At 33.3% G+C, this 27,611-nt stretch overlaps 1 protein-coding gene across 2 annotated transcripts; it reads left to right on the plus strand.

Annotated features, from left to right (window-relative positions):
• Positions 1-2,273: 2,273 nt before the first annotated feature.
• LOC140666526 (uncharacterized) lies at positions 2,274-27,605 on the plus strand. Of its 2 annotated transcripts, none has more exons than XM_072893796.1 (11): positions 2,274-3,080; positions 5,865-6,331; positions 16,265-16,573; positions 17,613-17,840; positions 18,895-19,203; positions 19,770-20,069; positions 20,855-21,163; positions 21,289-21,591; positions 26,603-26,756; positions 26,833-26,993; positions 27,113-27,605. In XM_072893796.1, the coding sequence occupies exons 2-11, from the start codon at positions 6,259-6,261 to the stop codon at positions 27,448-27,450; spliced, it is 2,484 nt and encodes an 827-aa protein (XP_072749897.1). In that variant the 5' UTR covers positions 2,274-3,080; positions 5,865-6,258; the 3' UTR covers positions 27,451-27,605. The 2 variants fall into 2 exon arrangements, with proteins under 2 accessions (XP_072749897.1, XP_072749898.1); XM_072893797.1 differs by having other exon boundaries at positions 2,274-2,689.
• The last annotated feature ends 6 nt before the right edge of the window (positions 27,606-27,611 follow it).

The following is a 27,611-nucleotide window of genomic DNA, read 5'->3' on the forward strand; positions in this document are numbered from 1 at the left end:
TAAAGATAGGTATTACAGAAAAATTTTCTGTCTAAATTACACTAATAGTACAGATATAAATTTTCTCTCTATCATTTAAATTGATTAAGTGCAAAATATATGCAGTATCACAGTATTTGCTAATATAATTTATCTGTTTCAGTTAATTTTTTACATCTAGAAAATTTTTGTTGAAGTTGCAAGACCATTTTTTTGAGTGTTTTTTCGCTTGTAACATGATCATTTACGAATCGATGTCGACAGGTGGTCAGTCGATCCAGTGGTCCGTTTCTCTCGAAAGATATTTTTTTACCTGCCTGCGGTCGTGACAGCAGAGAAAATTTGGACGCCGACGTGACTCACGGTTACACGCGATGACTAATTCCATTGAGTAATTCGAGCGGAGCCGAGGAAATTGAAGGAATTCTCTTTCATCAGATGGTGCAACGTGAATGTACCTGAGAAGAGAGAGAAACAGAACGCATGGAGTCTCTCGGCGCAGCTCACTGCCTAATGACCGAGTGTTATTAAGCCGATTATAGAGCATCGATCGCGCATTCTCTCGGCATACTTTGACGGCGTGCGATGCACTTATGTCAGATCTCGACCCCCGACAATGAGAAAGCTGCCGTACTCGCGCGATCATAATCACGGTATTCGCACACTTGGTGACCTTGATGGTATCCGTACCACCTTGCGAGCCTTGAACTTGTACGTCGAACAATCTCGTACAAACTTGGCAACGGTCCAAATCGATTTACTTAAATCTGCATCCACGACGGAAATTGACTCGCGTATTTCTTTCTTCGTTTTTTTCCTCTCTTTCTCCCTTTTAAAATTTTTACAAGATCCGTACCTGGCGTATTCCACATTCGGAGCTAAATATGACGTCTAATTCAGAAAGGGGGTGTATTGTTACGATCGATCAAACATTCTGCGCGTTCATCGATCGTATCAATTGTCTCGTCGTAAAAATGCATTAATACTGTGATATTATTTGATATTTAACACGCTAAGCAATGGTAAATTCAATATCGCCACATTTTTATTAACAATTCTTCTAGTAATCTCACTTGTGATGTTTTCCGGTATCGTCAAACGCTTTTATTTGTGCAAAGAATCATCGCGTGAGTCATCTAAAAATATTTCCTTCATGAGCAATTTTTTGATCATTATTAGCCGATAAAGGTCAAATAACGATTCAACGCAGTTTCTTTCGAGCCGCGTTATTTTTTAATCATCACTCGCGGCGAGTTGTAATAAAAGTTCCGTTATTGCATTAATGTTCTGTGATGGCAAATACACATTATTGTCCATGACATCCCGCGGGGATGAACGTCACCATTACAGAAAGCAATACGCTATACGTTTTGATCGAGAGATATACGCGTCTGACGCATTCTGTTATGCGCGATATTTTTTTTCACAGCCTTTGGCATAATCGAAGGTAAGATGATCTATGCACACGTTACTCGTTTCCGGGTGCGTGCTTTAGACTGTTAGAAGAAGCTAAATAGCTCCTCCTCTCCTGGAACTTATTATGGAAAAATCATCTCGCGAATCTCATTATTTCGATTAATTGGAAAATCAACACACATCCTAAATAGAAATATATTTTAATTTATAAAATATAAATATATTTCCAGATATAAAGTCACAAGTGCCGTTTTAACCATCAAAGTCTTTTAGCCATATTAAGAATGACAATAGACAAAAAACTTCTATGAATTGCAAGCCATATTTTTTATTAAAATAAAACCGTTATTAAGAATTATTTTAGGATATGCAAACATTCTTCTCTCATGTTACTCTCATTGCTTGAATTTATAAAAAAATATATAATTAATAGGCGCTTTTTAAAATTCTATTTATTATTTATTATTTATTTATTTTCTCTCTTATATATTTTTTGATTTACACCAATTATTTATATAAATTAGCCCTCTCTTTCTTCTATTCCTAAATATTTTATTCTACATTTTTAACACACATATAATAGAGTATTCCATTTATTTTTTTACTTATCGCTAGACAGTATGCTACTTTATCTTTATTGGCTGTCTGACACCTTTTTCGAAAGACACTGCTTCATGAAGCATCCTTTTATCGCCAATAACGCATTAAAACTATCCATTAAAGTTATCCCAAAACCTAGTGGCGTCTCGTAAAAATCGTTTAACGAGTTAAAGAGAGAAAGAGAATGACGGCGCGGGCGCCGACAGCGATTCCGCGCGGCTCCGCTTAGGAATTCCTCGCCGGGCGGATACACCTTATCGCGGCTCGTCTTTCGCGAGGAGCTATCCCCTTCGGCGCAGGTTATCCGTCCGTGGGGGCCGTCAGGTGGGAGGTGGAGTCACGGGTGACGAGTCTCGGGTAGGGCCCCTGTCGGCAGGTAGGTAGACAGGTAGGGGCCCCCCTCGGGCTCCCACGGCATGCACGTACCCCCGGTAACATTGGACCCCCACTTGTGATCAGCGATGACCATCATCGAGACCGTGGCGTCCCGCCGCCTACAGTTGCAGTCGACGCACCATTCCGCGAGCACGCGACATTCCGCGCGCGGCGGATACCCCGGATTGTATGCGAGAATACCCGGTACTCTCGGCGTACAGTTGAGAAGAAAATTGTAAAAAATTATCCAGTCGGATTTTTCGGATGGAAATCGGAAAAACGACACTCGGCGAGACTCGTGATCGACAACCCTCTGCCTGTAATCATAATATATAAACACTTCCGTGGATAGATATTGCGTGAATACGTATTTAGTGAGAAATTCGATCCAGCAGAATCGATAGAAATAACGTGTTTCTTTTCGTTTAAGATTTAATGAATTTTGAAGTCGTGTCTGGTGTACTGGCGCTTTATGTATGAATGTCTGTACCCATTAATGAATAATTTGAATACTCCAACATCAGTGGAAGCAAAAGATCAATATTTGCATTGCCTGAAATCCGCGTTTTGCTATTTGAATCGCGGAAAATTTAGTGCTACGCGATTCTCAGTGCCTGAAAATATCGATATTCGTCGCTTAATAGAGAGAATATTATATTTAATCGATCGAGAGAAAAAAAAGTGATATCTTCCAGAATAAAAAAAATACAGTGAGTAATGATGAAAATATTAGAAATACAGTGTTATACTTGAATATTGTCGGCTTTTAATTCAATAAAGATTATAGTGATTATAAATAATGATTTTGAAACAAAGTAAAAAAAATGTTGAGAGAAACTGAGGAATGCAAAGAACTTTTATAGGATTTTTATAGCTGGTATTAGCAAAGAATGTTTCCAGAGAAAAGTAGAATCATAAATTGTCATGATAATTAGAGTTTATGAATTTGAGACAAAGTATAAAGAATGCATCTTAAGAGATATTTGGGGAAAAGTATTTTGTTATAATTTTTTAGATGATATTGTGGGATAAATAAGTCTTTAAAAATTTTAATATAATAGAATTTATTTAATAGAATTCTAATAAAATTTAAGAGGATGCTTTAATAATTAATCAATTAATAATTTTCATAAAAGATCGCGCGTTCTTATATTTAGTTAATTAATAATTTTGAGATATAAATGTATCATGTAACTATCCCATATACAATACATATGCTAAAAAATATCTTCTAGATGATATTTCGATGGAAATGCTGATTATATTAATGAATTAATGACGCCGCTATACTAAAGGGTGATAATGTCATAAATATCGCTATTAACATTATATTGTGTAAATCGCAAAATTACGATGCATAGAAGATATTGTCGTGTTAAGTGGAATAAGAGAAAAGCATATGGACGGAAGATGTTTGATGTACGGTATTCGCGCGTGTGATAATGGTGACAGCCGGTGACAGTATTACGTTAATAGAGATGCGTGAGCGATCGAGATGTATGCGCGTGACACAAACGATTGTCAGTGAATGCAGTAGGATGAATCAGAAAGTGCGTGTATCCCGTCGAAACTCTATTGCCTTCACAGAGAAAGAAAATGTTAATATTATTAAATACATAAGCTTTTTTGTAATTTTCTTATACGAAAACACAGATTGTATAATTACAGAAATATGTTAATTTATTTCCTGTTTTTTTTTCATTCTTTTATTTTATCTTTTAATTATTCATTTTAAAATATATGTTGACAAAAAAGTAATGAATAAATATTTGTAGATAAATTATATTTATTCTCGATGTATTGTTCAATGCTTATGTCATAAGACATATAATATTTTACTTGTATTTGATTTCTGTGTCAATTTGATCTATAAAAAAAGTTTAAATAACTTATAAATATTAAAGTATTTTTTTTAAGATATGGACGATATACATATATACATATGTATATATGTATTTTAATTATAATCGGTTGAGATGTTAACACAGAAAAAGAGAGAATCGTTAATTGAATCATTGATATCAAATACATTGGCCAGTTTTTAAAGAATTTTACAATACTTATGTAAACTAATATATTCCGCTCTTGTTTGTTGAAAATATTTATAATTTGATGACTCAGTCTAGTTAATTGGCGTTTCGTATTTAGCCAAGTGGAAAGTTCAAGAAAATGTACTTAAGCGGATTTCCTTAAAGCTATTATTATATATAGACGACTTACTTACAATCGCTTTGCACTCCATTATATGCAAATTAGAAACCGCAACCCGATAATTAACCATGTTACTTTACATGCGAGTAAAATCGCCCATGTTAGAAAGAGAGTTATTCCCGATCTTCGTGAGAATTCTATTCAAGAGTTATCGAATGCGATGGATATCGTGCTCATTTTCTATCAGCAAAAACTGCAACATAACGAATTAAAAAATCTTGATTAATAAAATGTTAATAAATAGATAATAAAATTATGTCAAGCTATATAAAAAAAATCAGTGGAAAATTATATATCTCAAAGGAATAATTAAATCCATGTTTTTTAATAGTAATTTTATTTTTTATTTGTTTTTAATTATTTTAAAATATTTAATTACAGAAAAGATAGAGATAAATTTTAGTTTTTTTTCCACAATAAATAAAATTCACAGTAAATTGAGTTGATAATGCAATTTTTATCTTGAAAAAAGTTTGCACACAAGCTAAATATTATTGGCTCTTCTGTTTGATAAAACATTACATATTCTTTTAGATAAAATATTACAGAGTTAAATTTTTTTTAAGACAAAACAAAAAATAATAAAATTCTTATCACAATGCTTTATATGCATTGGAAGGCTAAAAAGTGTTTCTCAACTACTTTTCCGCGATAAAATAAAATCATATCTAAAGAAGCAAAGTAAAGAGGTTTAGGATAATTAATCTTGCTTTGCATGCAAAAGATTAGAACACTCCTTGTACAGCACTACCCCTCTTAACATTGATCGCTCCATAAATCACCGCCTTCGCGCGAGTAAAGGTCTATTTCGACGGAACAGTTTTCAAGCTCTAGCGTGGAATAATTCATACACATAGAAAAGTTCATACGCATAGATATCGTATAAATAGATTGAGCAAAATCCAGCACATGTCTTAAGTATGCGAGAGATAGGAAAGCGAAATGAAAGCAATACTCTTGTTTTGCCATCGATGAAACGTACAAAAGTATTTTTCATTCATTCTACTTATATATCGGATAATTTTAATTTTAACATTAAATTTTATTTTATTATTATGTTTTATATTTTTATATGAAATTTTAAAAGTCACTATAGTATATTTAGCATTAAATAATAAAAAGTCATAAGAGATGGCTTACTCAAATTTTGTCCTAAGACTTTATGTTTGTCAAAAAGAATCTGTCAGAAAAATTAAAATAAATATCTTACAATTAGTGATTAAATTTTCTAGTGATGTCATGTTAACAATATAATAATATTCTTCATTATCCATTTGATATAGCAAATCGTCTAATAAGAGATCATCTTTGTGACACCAATTTCATCCCGCAAGAACAAGAATTTTATTTCCAAGAACGAGAGTATTGCGTCGATCGGTCAGTCAACGAAATCACTGGCATCCAACACCTGACCAGGTAGTCAGGTAGCGACCAGAAATCGAAGCCTGTGCGGAGAACACGCGTATCTCTAGCGAGGTATAAAGAGGGGGACGCCCTTTACATGCGTCATCGTGCTATCGCGAGTGTAAATCGCACGTGAGCATCGCACGTGAACGGCAGTACAACACGTGCGCCACGACGTTTGGCATCGCACGCTGTGACAGCCGACGCCTCCGTCTCATCGTCGCCACAGTTTGTCGCGCACGTGCAGCAATAAATGCACCGTCGTTACTACGGATGACGTCCCGCGCGTTCTCCAAGATGATCACCCACTGGCTCGTCTTCCTGGCTCTCGGCGCCGTCTGCTACGGTGAGTGCAATCTGCTGTTTATTAATCATTTTAATTAATCATTAGAATTCCTCAAATTATAAATTTGAGATGTAAGTCTATAAAAGTGATAAACGTTCATGTAATTTATTAAAAAACAATTATTAATGATAACAAAATATATAAAACGACAAATATATTGGGAATCATAAAAAATACGCTTTAAGAAAAGCAACTGCTATTTAAGTAATAAACTCTGCCTTAATTTGTACTTTTATTTTTTAAGAATTTAGAAAAAAAAAACATTATATAGTATTATAAATATTATTTTATTTTCTTGAGAGAATTAAAAGCTGAATAAACTGCTTAATTAATTAATTTTTATCAAAGTAATATAATTACGTGGGACAGACAAAAAGACAATTATGGACAAGAATAAAGGAACACATTAACAACATAAAAATGAATTCGGAAAAACACTCGGTAATTTCAGAACAAAGAAAAACATACATTTAACTGGGAAGATGTGAAAATTCTGGATTACGAAACGAATTATCATAAGAGACTCATTTCAAAAATGTTGTATATCAAAGAACAAAAGAACGGTTTAAATTTAAATAAAGATACCAAATTACTTAGTGACGCTTATTATATCTTACAGGAATTGACAAACATATAGAAACTTGTTTATAAGACAAGAATAATTGCGGATAATGATAGGTTGTTTAAACACGTGAAAGGTTTTTCTTTAACCTTTTGTGTTATGATGAGCAGTATAGCTTAGAATCTGTTGGAAGTGAGACGTCTCGTAGTAATTTAGAATTGGAATAAATATTATTATTTTGTGAACATATATTTAAATTTGCTCGTTAGTTGGCCGAATAGTTATTAATCATAGTTAGCTTAAAATACGAGCGGTATAATTTAAAAAATTTTGAATTAAAGTAATATAAGTTGAATTTCTATAATATATATAATGAAACTCTCCCTCTTTCTTCTAAAGTTTTAAATACAATCTTGATAACGAAACTTATTATCATCCATAAATTACGACCGGTTATTTGCATTTTAATTGGCGTTCTCGGTATAGTTTGTGATACCTGATCGAAGTGCAGCTTAAAATAGAGGGCTAGATGATAGCACAATCGCGATGGCTTGCGCGATACTTATTTCTTTAAACACGGTTGTAAATCGACTATGCGACTTGTCGTCACATGAACCGCTTGGATATGCATCGGTCGTAATGTAATGACAGAAATTTGATATGTCGTCAATTGATCGCTTCGATGAAAATTACTTACGTAATTGAACGATTACAGGGACTCACGATGGAGATTAATGTATTATGTAATGTTGGATGCGTCGTTCTTCATTCGAATGCGGTTCTTGAAAAAAATCTTTTTTTTTCCACTCAATGATAGGTGTATTAGAGTGTTTATTAAGGCGGAGCCACACAGACGGAGTTTTCAAGATTAATAAATTTATTTAATTTAATTATATTTTTCGCTTTTTAAATATAATATTTTTATGTATGAGATTTCGCGAAAAATTATAGCTTGAGTTTTTGAAAAATTGGAGACTTAAAATTAATTAAGATTCTGTTTATTGCGGCATTCTAATTTAAATTTTATATATTCTTAATATATAAAACTTTAAATGAAATTACTGTTAAAAAGGGAAAGTTTATTAAAAATTTTATTTAATTAGTAGTGAGTTAATAATTTAAAACTTTGTATTGTACAATTATCATATTTATTGTTATAGTAATTTCCTTATATTTTTCTTTGGTTTAATTCAGTCAATAAAAGCACATGATTTTCAAAAAACTCTATATGTTAATTATTTCTGTAATCTGAACCAAAAGAAAAAGGTTTTATCGCAGTAACATTTTTCCAGTTTCTCAAGAATAACCTTCCTATAGGATTACATAATTTCAATGTCCGCGTAGGATCACCTTGAAAAATACTTTTATACCACTCGTCTCTAATCGATTGCTATTTAAAATTGTTAATAAACATTAATAAGAGACGTTAATAAATGTTATAAATAACGTGTGATAATGTCATGTCATTTTTCGTGTGTTCTCTTATTCTTTAAGCATCCGTTTTTTTTATAGGTATGTATGTCTAACGTAGTCGTATATGTGTGTGTGTGTGTGTGTGTGTGTGTGTGTGTGTGTGTGTGTGTGTGTGTTGCTAATAATTCGGCATATTGATAATATTACAGTATTACTAATCATTACACATTTAATGAAACTATTCCTTAACAACTCGTATTTTACAACATGCAATAAATGTATTTTTAAAATTATATATTTCTTTCAAAGAAGTTTTTAACTGTTAAAATACGCATCTTATTAAATCAAAATAAGCATATCATGTTGCGGTATGTATTCCAATATTGAAGAAATATCATCGAAATTAAACGACATAACAAGAATAAGAAAGCAAGATTGATTACAGATTTTATTTTAGTCTTTATATTCTTATTCTTTCAATTTTTTTTTTAATACAGTTGCATTAAATATTTTTCGCTATATATTGAAAATTCTGCATTAATAGAGAAAGTATCTCGATTTGACATTGTTTTCCTAGCGTTAAAGTCTACTTCTATGCGCCTCAGTGGATCTACACTTTGGCAGCGAAACCAGCCCGAGGCGATTCTCTTGCACGCGCGATCTGTGTTTCGGGATCTCTTTTTTCTTTCTACATGTGTTCGCCATGCATTGACGATTGCATTTCATTAACAAGTGCAGCACGCAATTCGGGAGACGCACGTGCGACGCGCAGCGACGGTGTGCCAGTAGCCGCGCAGCTGCAAATTTAAAGGGCAATTTAAAAGGAATGCATTGCGTTGAATACAAAAATTATTTTCTTCTTATGAAGAGAGATTATACAAAATGTATGTATATTATCTCTTTGAATAATTTATATCCATTATTGCACATTGCAATATTATAATTTTGTGTCATTATTTGCACTCCATTGCAATATAAAAATACATATTTACAAAATAATTATTAAAATAAGACACCTTTGGCAATAATTTGTTGAATAAAGTGTAAAAACTGAATTTGAATAAAAAAAGAAAAAATATAAAAATACAAAAAAGCAAATTTCAAAATTAGAATTTATTAAACTCGAGCTGATTGTTCTCACGCGATGTGTTTATAAATTATTCCGTTTGAATGGGCCTCAAGTCCGATGCCAACGGATTCACTTTCGTCCCGCGCGTTACCGGAATAACAAATCAGTGGCAGTGTGCGATTTTCGCCCGAACGTTACAACGGCGATGAGGCGAAATTATGCCGAGATCTCTCACGCGGTCGTAATCAGAGCGAAACGCAGCTCGTCGCGTGCACCGTTTTCAACAGCTATCCATCGCGCGAAATTTCTTCGTCAGTGATAGCTGGCATTTACATAAGCCAGTTGTTACCAAATATAAGACGTTAGAACACATGTAAACACAAAAGTTGAATAAATAATATAAGAATATCAAAATTGATTGCAATACAAGTTATTTTACTTTGTCGTCGATAATCGATGAGACGAATGAATTTTTCAAATAATAGAAGACCAAAATCCTGAGTAGAAATATCTGTAATTAATTGTTAGATACAAACTCGCACTGAAAGTATCTTAATAAAAAATGGTAGATACAGATAAAAAAAATAACACTTTCAGAGAGAAATATAGATATAATAATCAAAAATTATATATATTATTTTTTTTTATATACAAATATATGTGCATGTGTATTACTTGTGTTGCTTCACATGCGGTCACGGAGATATCCTGGACAATCTTCCACAGGCCGGCCGGTGCATCACGCTATACATGCTGTAAAATGCATCTCGCCACCGGGGGCGGTGAGGAATTCGTACGAATTCCGGCGCACAGCTCTCTTCTCTGCCCTCAGGCGGCACACACCCCTCTTTCGAGCCCATACCAACACGCGTGTTTGCATTCCAGCGCGATGTTTCACTAAATGCACGCATTGCACCGGGTTTAATCACCCTCCCGGAGGGAGAACCAGTTCTTTCGGGGCCGGCAACGCATCGAGACAACGCTGCTTGCTTTACGAGAAGGGAAAAAAAGGGACGACAAGAGTCCTGAAACTGCGTCGAAACTCGAGAAGAATAGGCTACAATTATCATTCCATACTCGGATCATCGCGATCGCCACTTTTCCTCCCTGTCTCTCTGACAGATACCCTGCATGATAAAAATTACACGACAGTTATCGAAACTCGAAACGCGTGCAATCTTCGAGATAGTAGAGAATCGAAAAATATACATTACATCATAATAGCTGCATTTCTAGTGTCATAATTAAACAAGGATATAATTTTAACATGTCTCGACAAACGGAAATTCAAACTTGTCAAAATTATATACACGTATATAAATGAATTAATTTGTTTTAGGAATGAAGATAAAAAGAAAAAATTAAAGACAAAATTATAAGCAGAATTTAAAGGTGAAAACATGCGGCAAAAACTGCAAAGTGAATATCTTGTCAAGCAGAATAGCGACTACTAGAATGCATGACGCAATGGCGATTCGTATATGTGCGCGATGTTTTTGCGGAAAAGATTAGACGTTGCGGGTATAATGAGGTAAATCACGGTTTATGCGACGCGCAATCTGCTCTCGACTATCCAACAGTCAGATATGAGGAGTCTTGAGCAATGCGTAACCTGGATGCTCATCGGGAACGTGTGTAGTAAGTACTTATTGTTAGTCGAACGTCACGCGTCAATAGATCGAACTTCATTGACTTGTGTCTTACTATCAACGTTGAGGATAAACTGTGCAAGTTATATGAAATACAGTGACACATAAATTATCCGCTGTTTTTGCACGGCTTTAATATGCTCAAAATATTAAATCATTAATTTTATAATAAATAAACAGTATCTTGATTTTTTAAATGTTATATATATATATATTCTCTCTCTCTCTCTCTCTCTCTCTCTCTCTCTCTCTCTCTCTCTCTCTCTCTCTCTCTCTTTTATTTCTTTCACACTTAATTTATCACATGAAAGGGATATAAATTCTAAATATCATAATAAGAAAATAATTGAATATGTATGATCATTGATTGCAATTATATTGATGAGAATCCTTTTCCCTCCATAAGAATAAAATAAAAACTTTCTTTTCTTCAAGATATTAGATAATCATAGAGAAAAAAAGTGACAGATGGACGTAATAAAGTAAAAAATGCGGAATTGTAGAAAAAGCCCAGTATTTCATAACAATATCTTTAAATAAAAATTTGTTTTGCATGATTAACATAAAATAGCAGTCGAATCCTGTGGACGAAGGATGCACATTCCTGCATATCCTTGACACGATCCGCTCGGCTCTCACGTCAGATGTGTGTCTCACCGTTTACGGAATTCTCAGGTTTCAAGGCGTCGACGTCGTTACTGCCGTGCAAATATAAAAAACGGACGTGCACATACCTCGACGCGAAACCAGCAGTGCGTGAAAAGAAAGACAGAGAGGAAGAACAGAAAGAAAGAAAAAGAGACAAATCAGTTAATTATTATCCGTTAACATCCCAGTTGTAATTAACATCTATCAGTTAATTACTACTAGATAAACGCTCAGGATGTACAAAGAAATACAAACTAGTGTCATAAAATATTAACAACAAAGTCATATGTAAACAATAATATTATATAATATGTGTGATATATTTATAAAAATAAAAAATAACAAATTAAATTAAGCATTATAAAAATGATATGCGTGCGATATACAAAAAGAAAATTTATTATTCCAAACTCTTTTAGCATTTTCTTATTTTGCGCACGAAAATAAGAAAATAATAAATATTATTTAATTGGTTAATAAAAATTAGTAATGAAAATAAAAAGAAATGTTATAAATAATATTACGAGTAATATTACAAAGAAACAAAAGAGACAAGAGAAATAATAGAAAAATTTGTTTCAAACAATTCTGCGAGATCACTATCGATCATGAAAAGATCTAGGAGTGATATTCGTGATTTAAATATACGCCATACCAAATGGAGGAATTGCGGATATAACTCGTAAAAATAATCTTGCAAGCGGAAACGAATTGTGACGACGATGGATCTCCGGGTCTGACTAGTAACGGTGCGATCGATTAATATTCGCGGCGGGTCGATCCGTCGACAGGAAACCGGAGGGTTGCAACAGCATTTCCGCGGTTGATTACAGAGACGAGAAACTTAATCGAAAAACAATCTTGGAACTTAGAGAATTATTTTAAGCAAAAAGACGGAGATAGAAAAGAAGAATAGGCATCTGCTTTTTTTATTATGACATGTTGATAAATTTAATAAAATTGGAGTTATTAATAATATGTAATGCACAAAAATAATGAAAGATATCTTATTGTCAGATATACTATTTCATGTATATATAATTAGCTTAAAATTTTAGAATATCCAATTAAACCCTGTTCGAATTAAAAGAAGAGTTATGACGTCAATGAATTTTTTACGTCTCGCAGAAAACAGCTGATTTATGATTCGATTATTTGAAGAATTCGAATAACTTCGCAACGAAAAGTCTCTTGGGTCTGGACCGCTAATAGGTATTGTGTGAACCTTGTAAGAAGTTTGATGAATAGAAGCTTGTTTCTACGAAGAACTTCATTTGTAGCGAAACCTGCTGAAGGCCTCATCAGAAAGGCATAATTATCTTGTAACAAAAACATGACGTAACATGCTTGCACGAGACATATCGTTAAGGAAAAAAGCTAATATTTCATAGAATTTTATTCTACAACTCTCATATCTTTATTTTAATTTCTGTTTATTCATGATAATCATGATAATTATTATCATAATTATCATAGTAATTATTTTAATTTAATCAATAGGGTTAATAATAAATGTGGTTATAGAATATTTAACTGTCAAAAATAGCAATATATTATCAATAAGTCCATTTTTATTTAAATTAATATGTTGTTAATAAATTGTTACAGCATATTTATATTCAATTTATATTTTATCTCTATTTTTATTCTAAATAGAAATGCATAATAATTATGCTTAACTTGATGCTACTGCACATGTTTCATAACAATTAATAATTTCTATAATTATCGCTAGTTAAACCTTCACGTCAAACAATACCAGAAGATAACTCACGCATAGATAATTACATACTTAAAACACGCACACTTCTGACTCATAAGCTGACAATTTATATTTACTTTAACGATCTTTCATATGGTACGAATATTTTAATTTTGGAAGGACACATTTTCTACGGATACATCCGTAGGAAAATAAAAATCAAAAGTTAAATTTTGAAAATTTTCCTATTTAAAGTAAACAAATATAGTATTATTTTTTGTATAATTATACTGTAATTTAGTTTTTGTAATTCTATTTGTGCACGTTACACTTTCGAAATAAATAATTCATTTTTATGGTCTATTTTTATGCTTTAAATAATGTTCAATCTTTCTATCAAGTTTATTATGTCTGCAATTATTATTAGTCATAATTTTGTAATATATGCGCACATTCATTAATTGAAATACTTTTCATTAAAATTATACATATTTATACCAAATTATATATCGCAAAAAATGACAAAACAAATCAATTAAAAATGAAAATGAAATCGAGTCTTAAAATGAAACGGATCATAATCACTGTTTAATCGTTAAATTAAGGAGCATTCCTTGCGTTTTAAATTACAAGGTTTATTATAATGTTTTGAAAAGGTTTATTATAATGCATTGAAATTTTTTTTTTTTTTTTTTTTTTTTTTTTGCTAAACCGATGAATCTGACAAACATCTGGCAAACATCTGGCAAACATCTGACAAACATCTGACAAACATCCATCAAACAAGAAAATGCGCTTCCTAATTAATTCTTTGTTTGAAACGAGAAAATGCGATTTTTCTCGAACCCATTGTCTCGTTACTCACAATTAATACTAGTCTCCTGTTCTCTCTTCTTTATCATTTGTCATGTCCTTTCTTTTCTCGAGAACTGTGAACCTGTGCTCCAATCTGTTCCAAAATCCCCGGCTGTCAAATTTAAAAACAAAAATCGTACGTGACCTACCTGTTGCTCAGTGCGTAAAGCCTAGTGCGTTCTCCTGTTAAGATGTACGTGTGTTTGTCAAAGAAAGTGTAAGAAAGCGGAACGTGCACGTTTCCTCTACCCAACATTTCTGGTTGGCTCCCCGCAGTTAATCGTGTTCTATAAAGAAGCGGGAAAGTTAGATGCCAGCGAAGAATAATGAATTAATTTGCAAAGTGTATTGATAAAAAATTAGAAATATATTTTATTATACGTTAAGCAAACGAGAACATAGTATGAAATACTCTAAAAATACACAAGCAGATCAAATGAGAAGAAATTAAATCAGATATGTAAAATATTATTCTATGACTTTTTCTGATGAATAGACCGTCCAACATCATTCAGAAATTATCATAATAAAATTTTTTTAAATATCATATCTTTTATAATATAATATGCTAATGTTTCTGATCTGTCTGCACTATTTTATCGTGCGGACTGACTCCTCTCAAGGAACAACGTCTCGCAAAGAATTATAGTTGTTACGAAATTGGTGCAACGCCGGCGATTGCGACAGAGGAATCCATGTGGGAAATTCCGACATCCGACCGAGTCCAATTAGGTCGATCGGCACGTAGCGTCATAAAACCGGTGATCAGTGTGTCAATGTAAAGTGGAAACGACCTTCCAGTGTCAGCGACCAACTCCGCTCGGCTTGAGGACGATGCCGTCTTTAACGCTAGCTGACAAACGTTACGCGACAATACCAAGGACCAACTTCGGACATATAATTATGCACGTACTACATACCCGCCATGTAGAAAGCGTGCGATGATGGATCGCAGGGGCGCTCTTCCTCCAACGATCATCGGCGAACGAATCTAATACGGCGTTAGAAGCTGATTAATTTCAAGGAATTTAAATTTTTAGCGATTTAATTTAAAAGTCGAAAGTAACTATCCTCTTATTTTTTTAAGATTATAAAAAATATAATTGCTAAGGAAATATTTATAAATTACTTATTAAGTAAAGATTATTAATTGCATTATTTAAAAAATTTATTTGTTTTACTACAAATTTATAAGATTGCAAGGTTTATCTGTATTATTAAAAATTGTCAAAATTATATAACTGTTTACATTCATCAGTTTATAAGATTATGAATTTACTTGTTTATTATATCGATTTTAACTTAAATTAATTGACCTATTTTACTACTTTCAGCGCTACGTATTAATAGTTACTTTATCTGTAAGCCGTTTAATTCATATGATATTATCATTGTAAATATATATCTATGAACAGCTGTAATTTGTGCGATACATGTGCCGCTTATGTTTTATAGCGATTCTTACACAATATAAAGTTTTATCAGTTAGTTGCGATATGGAAATAAAGCTGTTTTCAAGAACACAAATGATTCGTATTGCGAGTCAATCTATCGATCCGACCCTGATTCTATCTGCATGTGGTGACAGACGCACGACGCGCAAGGCGATTGTCTACGTGACTTTCGTAGCTTCCTGCCCGACGTGTCCCACATATCCGTTCTTCTTCGTGCTAGGCGTTTTTGCGTCTTCACGACGTCGATTTTCCGATCGCGCTTTCAATTTTTCACGTAAAGTTTGGCCTAGAACATCTTTGTCTGTTAACTCATTTAGCCCGTTAATGATTTCAAAACTTTACATAACTTGAAGCGTCTTGTCATGTTATCTCAGAATTTAGGGAAGAAAATTTTTTTTTATACGTTAAGATGCACTTTTTTAATTCCTATTCTGTCTTTCTCTAATACAACTACATTGTTTTTATAAATAGGAATTGCTATCACTCGTGTTTCATCACGAATAAAAATATTAGAAGCAAAAAGTAGTCATTTATGAACTTATTTGTAATTTGTAATTTACAATTTTTTTGTTGACACATAGGTCTTCCCATAGCCGACGAGCCTGCCGATACGAGCACGATTGGAGATATCGGAAATGTCTCAGAAACAACTACTGTTTCCGAAGCGAAAGGTCACTCTATGGATGATATAATGCCAGGAACGAAGCCACCACCGATTGCCGTGGTGTTCGTCGATATCCCGGAACACACGGAAACGGAACTGGGCTCGTCCGTGCTGTTGGCATGTCGAACCGCTAATCCTGTAGCGGAGTGCCAGTGGTCCTGGCAGCCATTGCCGCCGATACATCTGCCACTTCCGGATGTCAGTGAAAGCCCGTCGGTTTCTCCCAGTAAGCGCGAGTAATTCATATTTGTTCTTTCCGCGATTAATTCTTGAAAAATATTCATATCTGACCTGTGGAGCTTTGAAAAAAATCACGAATAATAAACTCGTATAAACGATCTAACTTCAAGATTAATTTTAGTATATAGTATATTTTATAGTAAACCAAGTGTAAAAAAATATATATCTTTTTATTTTAAAAACTTTTCCAAAAAAGAAAGTTGGAATAATTAAACATTTTTTAAACTGGATTAACCGTTTCTAAAATTCTTCCATGATCCTTTATTAGCTTCCGCTAGTTTATGCAATAATTACTCTTAAACTGTAAAAATTATATTCTCGAAATATATACTTTACAAGCCTTCTTAATAGAAAATATTTTTAATAAAGAATATTTTTTTTTCTACACACATAATACTTTTTGAAATATCTTATTTATAAATTAAATAAAAACTGTATATTTAATTTGTCAAAGTTTTAATAAAAAGTAAATGTCAATCTGTAAAATTGTTTGTTATCATTAGAATTAAGAATTTTAAATAATATAATTGTAAGAAAATATCCTATTCAGTATATATTCTTACATGATAAGAATCTGGAACAATTGTACTCTATAGAGGATTTATCTTTTAACCAATAAGAGGATTTTTCGTACTTATTTTAGAAAAAGATATTATAAAGATAAGTAAAATATTATTCTTAAAAGAGAATATATTTTTTCGGTATTTTGTATAGATCGGTATTCACAATTCGCTTATATTTAAGTTTGTCTTAAAATTGCATTCATATCATCTGATTAACGTAGTCTTAAGTCTATACGAAAACTATGACTTAAGATAATCTTACTTTTTATTAAAACTTTGACAAGTTAAATATACAGTTTATATATATATATATATATATATATATATATATATATATATATATATATATATAAACGGTTATTTTATCTCTTTGTATTCTTTGTATATATAAGGCATAATTCTGTAATTATTTGCTAAATATTTATTGGAGAGCCATTCTCTCGAATCTGTCAATGATTTCAGCCACGGAGGTCTCTACGATCTCAGCGACCACATCGACTCCTACGACTCATCCGTTACCGGTACGACAATTTCCGGCGTTCGGAAACAATAGCAACGATTGCTCCGTGAGATTCTCTAGCACCAAACACGAGCAGACAGGATACTGGACTTGTGCGGCGAGAGTCTCTACGAGCGATCCTTTCACCAGCACCGAACCCGCCAAGCTCAGCATCGTCAACGCCAATCACGGTAGAATGCACGAATTTCTTAATTCGATTTCACAAATTTCACTCTTTAATATTTTCGGATTATCATATCTCGATACCTTTAGTTCAAAACTCAGTTATCTTCAACTTTTTATTTCGCTTTTTTTCGCATAAACTTTTTTAATAATTTTAACAAATATTTATTTCAAAAACAACGCATGCATAAATGATTACGTTTATTTTTCTTAATGTTGTAATTAAAAAAATTTTCTTACATATCTTTATTCGCTTTATATTGATAAAGTGATGATTAATTAAGCCTCAGCTTAAATGTTTCCAGACGACAAATCATTTGAGAACTTGATAAAAATATTACCCTGCTATCTTTAATTTTTTATTTATTCTATATAATTTCTGGTATTTTAGGAGGAAAAGAGTCGTCTATAGTCCCGTTCTTTAATTAGAATTTTAATCGCGTGAGCATAGCAAATAAACGCGATGTATTTATGTAGTTGTTTTCGGACGACCTCGAATTCTTGATGACAGAACACGCTTGACATCGCTGTTTGTCTCCATCATTTGTGCCAACTGTCATAATATATTTTGCGCATCAAATACTTTTCGACAGAAAATACCGTCGTATTTATCGTACAGACTATACTTCAATATTTATTTAAAAATTCCAACGCCAAATTATCAATAATATATTTAATACTTTTTTAAATATCTCATAATGATGTTTAAATAAATGTACACTCAATTTTGATAATGATTTCGGTGAATTATCCAGAATAAAAGACAGCTCGGAAAAATACTTTCATACGAATTTTGTTGTTTGTTCACTTTGATAATAATCTCGGATGAATCATGCAATATAAACAGATTTCCTTCCGAGAAAAAGTCAATTCTAAATAAATCTAAAGATGAAAATAATTACATACAATTTGAAAGAATTATAGATAATTATCTATAAATTAAGATATAATTAATTCCTTAATTCTTTTCGCAATAAATCTTTTCGATCGACTTTCGAATCCCACGCGAGAAGTCGCATTGCATAAGGCATATCGACTAACTGGTGCATTCATACGTTTTAGGTATCCTCATCACGTTCGCAAAGCACGAGAATGTCATCGAGATGCCGGCGGGATCTTCGGCGCAGATAATGTGTCAGACCAAGTCGCCGGTACGCGAATGTCAGTGGTCCTGGCGGCAACTGAATCAGTCGCAGCCCTGGAACCTCGATGTGAAATCATTTCCAGCCTTCGGTAACGATAGCACAGAGTGCAGCATCAAGTTCAAAAACGTCCTGCCGGAGCAGGAAGGCTATTGGACTTGTGGTGCGCGAATCGACCCGAATTCCTCATTCACGCAGGCGACTCCTGTTCGATTTCTCATATCGGAAGGTATTATTTAATTAATTAATTAATTATGCTAGCATTTTTCAAGTTTTAAACTGTGTCTTTATATTAATGTAAATTTATTTACACTTTGCGCGTGTAAATAAAAATTATATAACAAATAATTATAGAGAAAATGATAGGGTAATTCGAAAAAATATAATAATATATATTATCCATTTCTTCATATCTTTTAAAGTTAGGGCTTTACAGTTTTATTCTGATACCATAAATGTGAACCACTTTAAATAATGGAAAATTATTAACTTTGAAAACTCAGTATCAAATTTTCCATACCTTCATATTAAATAAAAAATGCAATTGTAACAAAGACTTTTCTATAATATAATAATAATTAATAGCAATCTATTTTTAATCACGAAAGATTTATTTAATCAGTTTTGTGACGATTGTGTAATAATTATTAAAATTTCGTCATCGAAAAATATTTCAACGTCACGTTTACTTCGTGTGACAATAACACCCATTGATCCTGTACTACGCGACTTGTTTCTTGATGAAAAAAAAAAAAAAAAAAAACCGTCAAGAGAGCTTTCGTTTCCCTTTTATAGTCGAGTTCGTGCAGTTGTCGCGCGGTGTGCAAGTTGCAGCCGGCGAGTCGGTCTTTCTACGATGCCTGGCGAACAAGCCGGTGATACAGTGCGAGTGGTGGTGGAGGGCGTCGAACTCGAGCAAGGAACCGCTGTTGGTCAAGAAGTTCAGTCCAAACAAGGACGCCGATCACGACTGTTCCATGCGATTCAAGAACATACTGTACGAGGAGGAAGGACTGTGGACATGCGGGGTCCGTTTGACGCCAGACGGGATCCTGCATACGGCGCCCGCGGCCACTGTCAGCCTCCTGCCTACCGGTACGGCGACGATCACACTTTAATTAAGAAATAAATACACCCGAAACCCTGCAATCGCGCATCGTCATTATCGAGCGTCCGATCCGATCGCTATAATTATGGGCGATAGAAGACTCGTTGTAATTACGTTAACGTTCTCGCAATCACGAATTGATTGACATCTTAACATGAGATGATGTAAAAATTGATTACTCGCACAGAGAAAAATATTAAAATGGCATGTAACTCTATCTTAGATGTCGATATAAAAAAATCCAAGTAGTTTTAAACTTTTCTCTCTCTCTGTCTAATTGCGCATTAAAATGCAGAAACTATGCGTCAAATCTAATTGTCACATAGCAGTCGGGAGTACAATTTAAATTATTGATGTTAGAATTCGAAGTAAACTGGTAATTCGATTATACTTTCCCTTCATACATTTCACCTTTCTCGCGCTTAATTTATGTGTAGCACTTTATACCCAGCGTGAAACGTAATGTAATTTCTAATTATATTGAATCCGATTTAATCTTCTGATATTTCTGGAAAACGCGTTGATGATAATTAAAAAATTTTCAAGAGGTATCAAGTGTTAAAATAAAGAAAGCCTCAATCACTCAATTATTAAAAATGTTTCCTTAAAATAATACAACACTTTTATCATTTTATAAATTTCTCGAAACCGAGGAAATTGCGTTTTTTTACCCTCGCGAAAAGAATCTATTGCTTTATCAACTCGAAATGCAAATGCTCCTTATGCGTGCTCCTCTCTCGTGCAATTTTCTTATCACGATGGTTAATTTCAGCTAAGGTGAGCTTTGTCGATGTGCCCATGGATACGGCGGTGCCTATAGGCACAGAAACCATACTGAAATGCATCACTAGCAGCCGTGTGGAGAAATGCACGTGGACCTGGAGGCCCTTGAACGCCGTTGATTCCGAAAATGTCGTTGTCAACGAATTTCCCAGCAACGGCGATCTCGGTCGCGACTGCTCGCTTCATCTTTCGCAGGTGCAGGCGGAGAAACAAGGTAACTGGGGCTGTCAGGTGTCCATCGCATCGCTCAACACCGTTCTAACGTCGCCATCCGCCAAACTCACGGTCTTCGAACAAGGTAAAATAAAATACTTGACAAGAATTAATCTAAGGTAAAATAAAATACTTGACAAGAATTAATCTATCTTCTCTCCTCAATTTGACGTCTTAATTAATTCTAATGTCGCTGATATCTCTTCCCAGATGAAGTGAAGTTCTCAGAGCTGTCGCAGGATATTCAAATCTCCTCTGGTGGTAGCGTCCTGTTACGCTGCGTGACCTCCTCAGCGGTGGATCAGTGCCGTTGGTCGCTCACCCCGGTCAATTCCAACACCACCGTGGTGGTGAAGCAATTTCCGGCGGCCGGCAACGAGGCGCGAGACTGCAGCGTCCGTCTGAGCCACGCGCTCGCCGAACAGGAGGGACTCTGGACCTGCGGCGCCAGGATACACGGTCGGCAAAATTACACGGACGCGCCGCCCGCGAAGCTGAGCCTTCTCGAACCAGGTATCATCGAGTCCTAAAGATGGCCGCTTCTCCACCGCCACGGTAAAGGGTGGATGCACCATTAATCGATCGTCGCGCGATTCCGACGCGCTCGGCTTGGGCTCGGTAAATCGTTGACCACGATTGAGTACAGTAAATTAAAAAGGATCTTCACAAAGTGCTGAAAATCCAAAAAGCATAGGAAATTTGGAAGTACTATAATAATAAAATTATGTTCAGCGCTCGTCTGCTTTTTTTTTTAGATTACTGATATTTAGTTCTTGGAGCTGTCACTTGATGACGTTTCCTTTTTGAAAATTTTGCTCAATTTTTTAATTTATTTTTATAATACTTAGATCCTTTTTAATTTAAAGCATTCAATTATTGTAATAAACATTCTCATATCGCGTGTCGCATCAAGATGCGAAGATTATAATACTCTTGAAGCATCATCAATCATCGAAAAAACTAGATTTTAATTTAATTAGAATTTTTTACTTCAACAGCATATTTTAATTCGTAATTGAAATGAATAATTAATGATATACCGCGTGAGTAAAGTTCATCAATTGTTTTATTAGATAAGACTCTTGTCATTGAACATATTGAGCGTAAGGTACATTACATGGACTATAATAAATTCTCGCTTCGCGTGAGAAGTATCTCGCGTGCAATAGGAATACTTATGGATAATACCTTGTTTATACAAGTCGTCACGTGTACAAGGATCTTTCATGCGCGATGATTCACGTGTAGAAAGACTTTGTTCCTTCGCACTAATCAGGCAACCGTTTCATGAGATTCAAAAAGACAGGCAACAAATAATGAGAACAATCGGGATATATAGATTATAATTTAACGATATATTGATATTATATCAATCATATATCGGAGGTTTTTCTCTTACTGAATCTTAATTCATAAATCACCACGATCATTTTTATGTCAAATTTTTAATCGTCATTTTCTGTGTCGAGTTTCATGAAATATGCCGAAAAAAATATTTCGCCCAAAGCCTGGCTAGAGTCGCTTCTGCATTCGATCGATTAAAACAATATAACGATAAGTGTTACTGTATAATAAATCGTAGGACACACATGTATTATATATATTTTAGGATCCGTGGCCTGTTCATTGTCGCGACGACTGTCGCAACCATCCGCGATCGCGAGTGCACCAAGACGAGCTGCACGTGAGCTTTGCACGCGTCGCTGCGTGTGCGTGTACATAAGTGTAGGCCATGGATCCTGATGCACGTCTTTGCAATCTGCGGTAGACGAAGCTTCACGGCACGAGCATCGATTGAACGGTTTTACCGATTGCCGTAGTGGATTAATAGTCGGAAATTCTTGATGCCAAATCATTATTGAACGAAAAAATTAGTAAGTTATTGACGAATGTGATCAGTATATATATTTTCTGGTCCCAAAAATCGATCTCGCTATTACTCTCGCAGAATTATATATATTATAATTTTTATATTCGACATTACTAATAGATGGTATAAAATTTTGTAAAAAAGAAATTCTTTCAAAGTTTTAATTTCACAGAACAAATTGGTTTTGCAATTTTTTTCATTTATTCTTTTTATGTAAGCAGCGCATTTAATATCTCTCGTCAATAAGGAAGATCGATATCAATGTATGCGGAATTGATTCACAACGGTGATAACTCAACTCTCATTACAACACATGTCTATCCAGCTGTCCAATCGAAAGACAAACTGTGCATAACTCATCATCCCACATCTGTATGTGTATTCCGAGTAATGAGGATCCGCGCTCGATATCGGCGAAAAGCAATCGGTCAGGATTTACAGTGAAAGTGAAAGTATATACCGATCGATCGCGGATCCTCGTTACTCGGATACCCCGAAGACTTTCGTGGATGGGAGGTGATGGATCTGCATGCCGATGAAGCTTCATGCCACTAGATTAGCGATGGAAGCACGAGTGCCTGTGAGTGAAGCTGTTGGGCTGCCGATAGGCAGCCCGTGTGTATGCTAGAGAAATAATCGCGACCGCGATTTCATTATATCCGTACGAGAATAATTTTACACTATGTGATCGTCACATTTCATTGATTAAATTGTGTCACTTGATATAACACGCGATGCTCATTACGAGAATAGCCAAATCTTTTAAGACGCTTAAGATATATTACAACTTTCGTGTTCTGTCTCATTGTCAGTATCAAGCAGTATTATATATCTCATTAAATAAGATGAAACACACACACACACACATTTAGAACTGTCAACAGATATAACATATACATGTATAGATTTTTTTATATTAATTATTAATTATTTTCTTTACTTAGATAAAAATAATATTTAAATTACTTAATAATACATTTTTTTAATAGATACACTAAATCTTTATTAAACAGAACACGAAAGAATAAATGCATTTTTTAATTACTTTTTTTTTTTAAAAGAGTGTAATCCAAGTACATTTTTATGTCATACATATACTTAAAGATTGCAATATTCGAACATTCGTTTACGTCATCATTCTCTGCTTTACCACAATACGTAATATCCATTTTTAACATAATTACATTATCGTGCATTTGCATTTACTAGCATTAAATCGTCCTAGCTTATCATTCAGTCTTGGCGCATCCGTTTCTCACTCGCGATTCTTCGATAAACCGCGAGATTTATCGGTTTGTCGTGCGCCGCGTGGTAAACCACGAATTAACAATCTTGTCAGCTTTTCTTGTATCTCTACTAATTAAGGAGGCTTCACACGAGTCGCAATTTATTGTGATTTTCTCTTTAGTAATCCATCCACCTACGTCGTTATTATGCAATGCATATCGTCGCATTAACTTTCTCATTCCTCATTATGTATATTACTACGTGCTAAGTACATTTTATTTGAAAAATTATGCAAATATTGATTCACAAATATTATTTTGAATAAGATTACAGCTTTTTTTCGTATCACAGCACAATTTTTTCAATTTATAATTAAGAATAATAGCGACATAATATTTAAAAAAATGAAAGATTTATTATAATGAAGATTCCAAACAAAATTAAATATATATATTATTGCATTGTTTAATATAATAAAAAAATGTTGAAAAAATAATCTTGTAGCTATTAAAAAGTAAGTTCAAAGTTAAAGGATGATCCTTAAAAGAGATTTCTTATTTCACGCATCTGTTCATAATCAACACATTAAGTTGCATTATTCATTTATCATTTAGTAACCACCCATCCTTCCTATTTATATTCTCGATGAAACTGCGCACAAATATTTTCGCATTTAAATCATAGAATAATAATTGTTTATTATGTGTGTTTACTTTATTCTTTTCAATTATTGTAGATAGTTTAGTTTAAATTACAAGTTCTACGAGTCTTTTCTCATAATGTATGTATTTTAGGTAAAAGCGAGAAAAATACGCCACATATTATCAAGGATTTGTCCAAATGAGTGTTGAATAATGATGTTATCTAAAAAAATTGCTGACAAACGCATTTAATGTTGCAAATTGCGTCTCTCATCACATATATATGTATCATGTTATTTATTATAAAAAAATCATCCTCTTTAAGTTAACATCGCGTTTTTGTCCATTGTGTTTATTGTTTAATTCATAGCCAATCTTGACATATGTGTTGTGTGTCTGTTATATATACTCAATTATTACATATGACTACTTTAATGCTAAGTAGACAATTTTTAATGTTAAGGTTTTCAGCGTTCAGAAAATTCATGTCCACAATGAGTAGCGCTCGTTCAACTCATTGGTCAATAATGCAAAAATGTTATCATGTATCGTTGCATCATTCATATATTTTAAGTATAACTTTATTTTTATTTTTAACTTTTAACTACTTAAATTTTTTTTTTAATATCTGAACATTATAGAGAATTTTAAATAAATTTAATTTAAAGCATCTTATTATTAATTTTGATGTAATAGTAAATATTAAAATATTTTGTATCAGTATTGTCTTCTCTAAAGAAAAAAATAACGTATATATATTATATAGACGAAGCTAGAACGACGATTTACTTGCAGAGTGTATGAATCTTCATGTGCCATTAAGTATCGTTAAGTCCCGCTAAATATTCGCGCATTCTCGAGCGAGTTTTTTTGAGTCTCTAACTTGCTGTAAACTTTTTTGTTTTGTCTATAAAAAAAATAAATAAAGAAATAAATGATAGTGCAAATAGTCACGGTGGTCTTCTCACTTCCATTATCTTGGTTACTAATTGCTTTAAAGCTAGAAAAGCTTCTCCTTATCTAAGTCGTAAATTGTAATAATTAATCAACAAATTCCCGGAAAAATATTACAAACGCTAATTTTCAAGGAAGCTATAAGGTTTTAAAAAAAAATTCACATAATTATTACATTTCATAAAACAATTATTAATATTAGTTGACATTATAAATGATTATCCTCTAATAATAATTTCACATTTCAATATAAAAATTATTGCTTAAAATTAGTGTTAATGCATTTAGATTTCATAATTTACGTTTTCTATTTCATAGTATACATACAATGTGTATGTATACATAAATTTACTTTTATTAATATTTGACAAATTTGGCGCTTATAATATATTTTCTGGGATTCCAATTTCATTAATGCACGAGATCAGCATGCTCAATATAACGCCGTTTAAGCACTTCAAACCACGAAAATCATCGATGCACAAGCGAATGGTGATTGGTGGTCAAAGTAGTCATCGAATAATCTGTACCGAAGATGTAGCAGCTTTTGGTGAGTGGGACGAAAAATTCAAAAAAAACTTTTCCGATGGCCTCAAGAAAAATTAAAATCCATATTAAAATTTTAATTTGTATGTTTTTATATATATATAAAATAATGTAAAGCAATTGCAATCATATAAAAATGCCTTACATTTATATATTTTCTCTGGTTAAGTTATTAGCAGTTAAAATCCATAGAAATAGTTTATCGAAATCGTGGATTCTTCAATAAATTCTTGAGGCTATAAGAATTAAAAATAAATTTAATTAACGAGATATCAATAATTTTTAGAGCCTGTCACTATCGCGGTTTGGGCCACGCCTCATCAGATGGTTACTCTTGCATGTAGAATCGGAGCTGTGTCATCAGAGGCCAAATGCCACTGGATCCACGCTCCAAATGTTCATGTACATCAGAACTCTAGCAAGCTTGTAAAAAAACCGAGGTAATATATTTCTTATCGCGTATAAATAATTCTTTTCTATTACATATCCATAATACAGTTTTTTATAACAATGCAGGCATAACGTGCAAATGGATTATACCACGGGTATATGCAAGCTAGTCTTCAAACCGGATCATTCTGATCTAGGAAAATGGACTTGCAGATTTACTCTAATGAATGAAAGCACCGACATTGAGATAGGAACCGCAACACTCGTTCTGCTCAACACTTTACAAGGTTGGCTAATATTTTAATAAAAGACACATTCGATTTTTTATTTCCATTCTTTCTTCTATTTTTACATTTTTCTTTTATAAGATTCTTGTAAAATTATTTATGAATCTTGTATCCTATAGATGAGAAACTAGGATGGATCGTGGGTGCCCTAACGGCCATAATTTTATTTCTGATGATAATAGTTGTGGTACTAGTGGTGTGTAAAGCGCGAATCTTCATCCGCAAGACATCTGAAGTTTTGGAAACTTTACCTTCCAGCGAAAGCAAAGAAAGCACGAGATCCCGTAACGAAAATTATACAGAGGATCAGGGGAAAATAAATCTTCAATTTGCTGAGGACAGTAGCCGTACATCGAGCATTAAAAGTGTCTTACCTAATAGAAGTCCGCGCGCACACGAACGCAAGGAGAAAATTCATGCAATGCCGCCCAAAGTATTTGAGAATGTTGGAATGTAATATGTGATTATATGTAATACACTATTACAATGTAATATATGATTATTTTCTTCAATATAAAAAAAAATTTCCTAATGGATTAACTTAAGATTAAATTTTTTTTATTTCAAAAGTTAAAACTATATTATACTGTAGATGAAAATGTATTTTTATTAAAATAG

This window comes from Anoplolepis gracilipes, chromosome 6 (assembly GCF_047496725.1).
Source record: "Anoplolepis gracilipes chromosome 6, ASM4749672v1, whole genome shotgun sequence".
NCBI classification, from domain to species: domain Eukaryota; kingdom Metazoa; phylum Arthropoda; class Insecta; order Hymenoptera; family Formicidae; genus Anoplolepis; species Anoplolepis gracilipes.

Coding starts and splice junctions, on each gene's coding strand:
- LOC140666526 (XM_072893796.1), top strand. CDS start 6,259: ATGACGTCCCGCGCGTTCTCCAAGATGATCACCCACTGGCTCGTCTTC. Junction 17,841..18,894: donor CATCGTCAACGCCAATCACG/GTAGAATGCACG, acceptor CATACGTTTTAG/GTATCCTCATCACGTTCGCA. Junction 26,757..26,832: donor AAGCTTGTAAAAAAACCGAG/GTAATATATTTC, acceptor ATAACAATGCAG/GCATAACGTGCAAATGGATT.